The sequence below is a fragment of the Oncorhynchus nerka genome, unplaced genomic scaffold (assembly GCF_034236695.1).
Source record: "Oncorhynchus nerka isolate Pitt River unplaced genomic scaffold, Oner_Uvic_2.0 unplaced_scaffold_1956, whole genome shotgun sequence".
NCBI lineage: Eukaryota > Metazoa > Chordata > Actinopteri > Salmoniformes > Salmonidae > Oncorhynchus > Oncorhynchus nerka.
Window position 1 is genome coordinate 21,036 of NW_027039370.1, and position 8,824 is coordinate 29,859.

The 8,824-nt window shown below is 42.3% G+C and overlaps 1 protein-coding gene across 1 annotated transcript; it reads right to left on the reverse strand.

The window, feature by feature from the left end:
• Positions 1-811: 811 nt before the first annotated feature.
• Positions 812-2,589, reverse strand: LOC115116918 (NAD(P)(+)--arginine ADP-ribosyltransferase 2-like). Its single transcript, XM_029645385.2, has 2 exons — positions 2,361-2,589; positions 812-1,893 (listed from the first exon to the last, which is right to left on the reverse strand). Exons 1-2 carry the CDS (start codon positions 2,436-2,438, stop codon positions 1,114-1,116), a joined length of 858 nt encoding a protein of 285 aa, XP_029501245.1. The 5' UTR covers positions 2,439-2,589; the 3' UTR covers positions 812-1,113.
• Between the last annotated feature and the right edge of the window lie 6,235 nt (positions 2,590-8,824).

The following is an 8,824-nucleotide window of genomic DNA, read 5'->3' on the forward strand; positions in this document are numbered from 1 at the left end:
TTATACTTATATAGAGTACCTGTCACACAAAAACAGACTCACACACTCTCCCCCACACAGGCAGGAAACACCATATAGCTTTTGAGAATTGTTTGTTCATACTTCTTTCATACTGAGCTGATACTGAGAAAGGGTATGTGTTCGTGTGTGCTTGCTTGCGTATTAGTACCGAAAAGACCCTTAATTCTCATGATCATCTTTCCCTCTATTCAGGAACCAATAGCCAATATACCACTAATCAATTGATTGAGCAATCAGTTGATCAATCAACCAATCAATGAATCAACTATCAGGGAATAAGGAAAACAGAACTAAGGCAAACCTTGAGGCCCCTAGTGTAAAATTCTAAGCCAATCAAGGACGGCAGAGGCGGGCCCCACCTGCAATGAGAATCAGCTGGTGATGGGTGACATGCCTTTGGGCCAATCAGGGCGGGACGCTTTGTGAAGAGATGTCCAGAATTCACTTAATTGAAGTAAGTGTATTGACAGGTACCACTTGTAGACTTATTTCTCGCTTGGTCTCGACCCAGTTCTTATTGTCCTTTCTGATTTCCCTCTTATTGGAGACAAAATGTCTCAGATATTTTATCATTTGTTGTAACATATTGTTTAATTTTGCTGCACAAAACAAGACAGGACAGTAAATGTCCCCCCACCAGTTGGTAGTTTCCAGCATCAGTTTATTGGACAATTCAACTTGTGTCATGTTGTATTACATCTTAATCAGTGGCCCATGTAATGTTGTATCTTCAGACTGTCTAAATGTAGTACAGTGAAAGTGAAAACTAAAAGGACAAGACATACTGCTGTCAAGCTCAATGATTTTCTTTATTCATTTTGCCACAAGCTGCAGAAGGTATATAAGTGCATTAAAGTCTCCTATGGAGTCTGATACACTATAATACAAACATCTTAATAATCACTGTTTCTGGAAGTCAGGATGAGGTCTTTATGTAACATCCACCAATAAACCAACTAACTTATTACAATGAAAGCTTTAGACACTGAAGACACGTTGTTTGGCTTCATTTACTTTTAGAAAGATAAGCAGCATAGCTGTTAGTTTTAAATCGTCTTTAGGGACAATGACTCAAGATCAACACAGATTTTCTTAATTAATTGTTGTCTTGTTAAAAATGTTGCAATTCAGGTTACTCAGTGTTTTGATACTCTTTAGTTTGTACACAACATTGCACCAAAGGTTTTCATCATTTTCTTTCTTCAGCACAGCAGTAACTTTGAACACTTCATACGGTGGAATCAACACCTCCTTTTCATAATTCCCCATCTCTGGGTAGGACTTCAGGTCAGCGCCAAAACATGTCTTTATCTCAAAGCAGGACTTCTCTCCAAAATGTGTCAAGTTCTTTAGGAAAGAACTGGAGGCAAAGAGGCCGAATCTGATTTCCTTGTTCACTTCACCTGAAAACTCCATGTTGGTTCTCCGGTATGTGGTGTGGCAGGTATTTTGTTTTAGTTTCAGGAGGCGAATGGCGTCAGTCAGGAGGAAATGAAGGGAGTGGAACTGGAAGGAGGTGGTGTACTCTGTTCTACTGGTCCGGACTGCTTGGTTGAACACTGGGTACATCTTACTTTGACCCCCTGAGTAAGCACAGATAGCCTTGATATGATCATGTGGAAGTTTGTCTTTAGGATTGTACTTGGACTTGTCCTTTTGGAATCGTTTCTTCACTTTCTCAATAGTTGCACATCCTTCTGCCTTCATCCAGGCTTGTTTGAAGATCCCTACTTTGTTAATTTCATTTGGAAGATATTCCTTCTGCACCTTGTTGTACATTTGTTCAGTGCATCCATTATACATGTCATCAACGGAGTCAGGGACCATGTCTAAGGGTATGCTGGAATTGAGACCAGGCTGACGGAGATGAACCTTCAGAGAATATGGAGGGAATAAAACAGGCAAAAGTGAAAAAAGCAAGGATTTTAAAAATATATTTAATTTTATTTAAAAATCTTTCTCTCTGTCTATCTCTCACTCTCTCTCACTTTCTCAAATTCATTCAATTAAATTCAATATACTTTAATGAAATGAATAACAAGGTAAATGTTGCCACAGAAAAGTGACACACACAATTATGAAAACAACAGTGACAATAATAAAAGTTGTAGCTATAATACTATAAATACTGTATATACAGTGCATTCGGAAAATGTTCAGACCCCTTCAGTTTTTCCACATTTTAACAAATCGAACAAATAAACAAATATATATCTAATACAAAAAATGTAATACCCATCTCTCTCTCTCTCTCTCTCTCTCCTTTCTATCTCAATGTCCTTCTTTCTTTCTTTCTTTCATTCTTTCTTAATTGCAGTCTAAATAGTATAGTATCTTACCATCTTGGAGTCCACACCCAAAGTCCAAGCCTGGAATAAATACATCACAGTAAAGGTGAGGATCTTGTGTCTTGCCATGATGTCAACATATATTGGTCCAATTTCAACTTGCAATGGAGATTAATTATCTTTTCAGATACAGAATCAGCATTCAAATGTTCAACTTTTAGAGAGCCTTGTTTTACCAGTGCTCAATTGGTCATTTTCACAGTCCCTCCTCTCTGGCTGAACACAGGCACATACATGCACAAGTACCCCTCAAACAACAAACACCACAGTTCACACACACACACACGCACGCACGCACGCACACACACACACACCGTTTCTCAGTATCAGCAGTGGTGTTGTTGGTGTTAGTCATGTTCACACATACAGTGCCTTGCGAAAGTATTCAGCCCCCTTGAACTTTGCGGCCTTTTGCCACATTTCAGGCTTCAAACATAAAGATATAAAACTGTATTTTTTTGTGAAGAATCAACAACAAATGGGACACAATCATGAAGTGGAACAACATTTATTGGATATTTCAAACTTTTTTAACAAATCAAAAACTGAAAGATTGGGCGTGCAAAATTATTCAGCCCCTTTACTTTCAGTGCAGCAAACTCTCTCCAGAAGTTCAGTGAGGATCTCTGAATTATCCAATGTTGACCTAAATGACTAATGATGATAAATACAATCCACCTGTGTGTAATCAAGTCTCCGTATAAATGCACCTGCACTGTGATTGTCTCAGAGGTCCGTTAAAAGCGCAGAGAGCATCATGAAGAACAAGGAACACACCAGGCAGGTCCGAGATACTGTTGTGAAGAAGTTTAAAGCCGGATTTGGATACAAAAATATTTCCCAAGCTTTAAACATCCCAAGGAGCACTGGGCAAGCGATAATATTGAAATGGAAGGAGTATCAGACCACTGCAAATCTACCAAGACCTGGCCGTCCCTCTAAACTTTCAGCTCATACAAGGAGAAGACTGATCAGAGATGCAGCAAAGAGGCCTATGATCACTCTGGATGAACTGCAGAGATCTACAGCTGAGGTGGGACACTCTGTCCATAGGACAACAATCAGTCGTATATTGCACAAATCTGGCCTTTATGGAAGAGTGGCAAGAAGAAAGCCATTTCTTAAAGATATCCATAAAAGTGTCGTTTAAAGTTTGCCACAAGCCACCTGGGAGACACACCAAACATGTGGAAGAAGGTGCTCTGGTCAGATGAAACCAAAATTGAACTTTTTGGCAACAATGCAAAACGTTATGTTTGGCGTAAAAGCAACACAGCCCATCACCCTGAACACACCATCCCCACTGTCAAACATGGTGGTGGCAGCATCATGGTTTGGTCCTGCTTTTCTTCAGAAGGGACAGGGAAGATGGTTAAAATTGATGGGAAGATGGATGGAGCCAAATACAGGACCATTCTGGAAGAAAACCTGATGGAGTCTGCAAAAGACCTGAGACTGGGACGGAGATTTGTCTTCCAACAAGACAATGATCCAAAACATAAAGCAAAATCTACAATGGAATGGTTCAAAAATAAACATATCCAGGTGTTAGAATGGCCACAGTCAAAGTCCAGACCTGAATCCAATCGAGAATCTGTGGAAAGAACTGAAAACTGCTGTTCACAAATGCTCTCCATCCAACCTCACTGAGCTCGAGCTGTTTTGCAAGGAGGAATGGGAAAAATTTCAGTCTCTCGATGTGCAAAACCGATAGAGACATACCCCAAGCGACTTACAGCTGTAATCGCAGCAAAAGGTGGCGCTACAAAGTATTAACTTTTAAGGGGGCTGAATAATTTTGCACGCCCAATTTTTCAGTTTTTGTTTTATTAAAAAAGTTTGAAATATCCAATAAATGTCGTTCCACTTCATGATTGTGTCCCACTTGTTGTTGATTCTTCACAAAAAAATACAGTTTTATATCTTTATGTTTGAAGCCTGAAATGTGGCAAAAGGTCGCAAAGTTCAAGGGGGCCGAATACTTTCGCAAGGCACTGTAGCTCCCCGGGTGCGGATGACGTCGAGAGACCTGGTAGGTTGACAGGGTTCCATTCCTTTGTTATGACTGAGATGTAAGAGGCCTGGTAGGTTGACAGGGTTCCATTCCTTTGTTATGACTGATATGTGAGAGACCTGGTAGGTTGACAGGGTTATAATTCCTTTGTTATGACTGAGATGTGAGAGGCCTGGTAGGTTGATAGAGTTTCATATCTTTGTTATGGCTGAGATGTGAGAGGCCTGGTAGGTTGACAGGGTTACATTCCTTTGTTGTGATTGAGATGTGAAGTCTGCTAGGTTGATAGGGTTCCATCATGTTGCATTAATATGGTGACGTATTTCAGATCTGTGGCAGTTACAAACTATAGGAGATAAGGAAAGGAAGGGGAGCAGATTGAGACTTTTTGGAAATGGCCTTTGTGTATGGAGAGATAGTGTTTGGGCCACTGAATGTGTGGTTTATGGTGGAGTCCAGCCACTGACTGTGTGGTTTATGGTGGAGTCCAGCCACTGACTGTGTAGTTTATGGTGGAGTCCAGGCACTGACTGTGTAGTTTATGGTGGAGTCCAGCCACTGACTGTGTAGTTTATGGTGGAGTCCAGCCACTGACTGTGTAGTTGATGGTGGAGTCCAGCCACTGACTGTGTAGTTGATGGTGGAGTCCAGCCACTGACTGTGTAGTTGATGGTGGAGTCCAGTCACTGACTGTGTAGTTGATGGTGGAGTCCAGTCACTGACTGTGTAGTTGATGGTGGAGTCCAGTCACTGACTGTGTAGTTGATGGTGGAGTCCAGCCACTGACTGTGTAGTTTATGGTAGAGTCCAGCCACTGAATGTGTAGTTTATCGTGGAGACCAGTCACTGACTGTGTAGTTGATGCTGGAGTCCAGTCACTGACTGTGTAGTTGATGGTGGAGTCCAGTCACTGACTGTGTAGTTGATGGTGGAGTCCAGCCACTAACTGTGTAGTTGATTTTGGAGTCCAGTCACTCTATAGGTAGCACCTAATCCAACAGTTAGATCTGTAGGTCACACGATTACTACAGGTCACTTTACAATGAACACACACAGACACACACACGGCTGCTGAGAATTGTTTGCTCACACTTTTTAATACTGATGATCTATGTGTGAACATGACTAACACCCACCAACACCACTGCTGATACTAAGAAAATCTATTGTGTGTGTGTGAATGTGTGTGTGCGTGTGTGTGTGAATGTGTGTGTGTGAATGTGTGTGTGTGTGTGTGTGCGTGTGTGTGTGTGTGTATGTGTGTGTGTGTGTGCGTAACAGTACAGAAAGACCCTTAAATCGCATCATCATCCTTACCCTCTAATTGGCTAATGATTGGTGACATGCCCTGGTGCCAATCGGGGCAGGGCGCTTTGTGGAGAGACGTCCAGAATTGACTCAATTTTCGTTTTTCAGTGGTCTCTCCTGCCAGTGTCCAGGGTATGATTTATACAGTATTCCAATATTCTAATAATGCTGGTTATGGTTGAAACCTTTTCTTTGTTATGACTGAGATGTGAGAGGCCTGGTAGGTTGACAGGGTTCTATTCCTTTGTTATGACTGAGATGTGAGAGGCCTGGTAGGTTGATAGAGTTATATTCCTTTGTTATGACTGAGATGTGAGAGGCCTGGTAGGTTGACAGGGTTATATTCCTTTGTTATGACTGAGATTTGAGAGGCCTGGTAAGGTGATAGGGTTCAATAATATTACGTTAATATGCTGAGGTCTTTCTGGTCTGTGATGGTTACAAACTATAGGAGATAAGGAAAGGGGATAAGGAAAGGAATGGAGAAGATTGAGACTATTGGGATGTGGCCTTGATGTTTGGGAACATAGCTGCTGACTGTAGTTTATGTTGGAGTCCAGCCACTGTATAGATACTGAGGCACCTAATCCATCAGACGTATCTGTAGAGGGATGTGAGGTTGCAGAGATAAATAGAGGTCACATTCTAATACAGACACACGCGCACGCACGCACACAAACACACACACACACACACACACGCACGCACGCACGCACGCACAAACACACACACGCACGCACGCACGCACGCACGCACACACACAAACACACACACACACACACACACGTAGCCTAGCGGTTGAGACCATTTGAGAGAGAAGAAAGACTGAGCAAAACCAAAGTGATTTCTTTGATATATTTATTTTCTGTCTTAGTAAAGTTGTTTTGTGGATTAAAGCCTCCCTGTCTCTGTGTCAATCTCTGCATGTTCAACCCAGCACCCCACAGTTTACCACAACACATTTTGGTTGAATGCATTTAGTTGTGCAACTGACTAGGTATCCCCTTTCCCTTCACATACTCACACACATATGTTGTGGTGCCTAGTTGGGATAAAATCCTGCAGTACTAATGGCACTGTAGTCAGGGTTGTCTACCCCTGGCCTAGTTTTAACTTTTTTCGGCCAATCATTTATTTAGCTGATTGAGTGAAATACTGGCATCTTCTGGCTGTTGTAAAGAATGCACCGTGTCAAGACTGAAGGCCTCTTGTTACATTAGTGTGTGTTTTGGTTTTCAGTGGTCTCTCCTGCCAGTGTCCAGGGTATGATTTAGACAGTATTCAAATATACAAATAATGCTGGTTATGGTTGTTAACTTCCTTTGTTATGACTGAGATGTGAGAGGCCTGGTAGGTTGACAGGGTTGCATTCCTTTGTTATAACTGAGATGTGAGAGGCCTGGTAGGTTGACAGGGTTGCATTCCTTTGTTGTGACTGAGATGTGAGAGGCCTGGTAGGTTGACAGGGTTCCATTCCTTTGTTATGACTGAGATGTGAGAGGCCTGGTAGGTTGACAGGGTTCCATTCCTTTGTTATGACTGAGATGTGAGAGGCCTGGTAGGTTGACAGGGTTCCATTCCTTTGTTGTGACTGAGATGTGAGGGAGGTCTGCTAGGTTGATAGGGTTCCATCATGTTGCATTAATATGGTGACGTATTTCAGATCTGTGGCAGTTACAAACTATAGGAGATAAGAAAAGGAAGGGGAGCAGATTGAGACTTTTTGGAAATGGCCTTTGTATATGGAGACATAGTGATTGGGCCACTGAATGTGTGGTTTATGGTGGAGTCCAGACACTGACTGTGTAGTTGAGGTTGGAGTCCAGCCACTGACTGTGTAGTTTATGGTGGAGTCCAGGCACTGACTGTGTAGTTTATGGTGGAGTCCAGGCACTGACTGTGTAGTTTATGGTGGAGTCCAGCCACTGACTGTGTAGTTGATGGTGGAGTCCAGGCACTGACTGTGTAGTTTATGGTGGAGTCCAGCCACTGACTGTGTAGTTTATGGTGGAGTCCAGGCATTGACTGTGTAGTTGATTTTGGAGTCCAGTCACTCTATAGGTAGCACCTAATCCAACAGTTAGATCTGTAGGTCACACGATTACTACAGGTCACTTTACAATGAACACACACAGACACACACACGGCTGCTGAGGATTGTTTGCTCACACTTTTTAATACTGATGATCTATGTGTGAACATGACTAACACCCACCAACACCACTGCTGATACTGAGAAAACCTATTGTGTGTGTGTGTGTGTGTGTCTGTGTGCGTGTGCGTAACAGTACAGAAAGACCCTTAAATCGCATCATCACTCTTACCCTCTAATTGGCTAATGATTGGTGACATGCCTGTGTGCCAATCGGTGCAGGGCGCTTTGTGGAGAGACGTCCAGAATTGACTCAATTGAAGTAAGTGTATTGTGAATGCACCATGTCAACACGAGGCCTCTGGGTACATTAGTGTGTTTTTCGTTTTTCAGTGGTCTCTCCTGCCAGTGTCCAGGGTATGATTTATACAGTATTCCAATATTCTAATAATGCTGGTTATGGTTGAAACATTTTCTTTGTTATGACTGAGATGTGAGAGGCCTGGTAGGTTGACAGGGTTATATTCCTTTGTTATGACTGAGATGTGAGAGACCTGGTAGGTTGACAGGGTTATATTCCTTTGTTATGACTGAGATGTGAGAGACCTGGTAGGTTGGTAGGGTTCAATAATATTACGTTAATATGGTGAGGTCTTTCTGGTCTGTGATGGTTACAAACTATAGGAGATAAGGAAAGGGGACAAGGAAAGGAAGCAGATTGAGACTATTGGGATGTTGCCTTAGTGTTTGGGAACATAGCTGCTGACTGTGTAGTTTATGTTGGAGTCCAGCCACTGTATATATACTGAGGCACCTAATCCAGCAGACGTATCTGTATAAGTGATGTGAGTTTGCACAGATAAATAGAGGTCACATTCTAATACAGACACACGAACACACACACACACACACACACACACACACACACACACACACACACACACACACACACACACACACACAGACACAGACACAGACACACACACATACACACACACACACACACACACGCAGGCTTGAAACACCACATGGCTTCTGAGA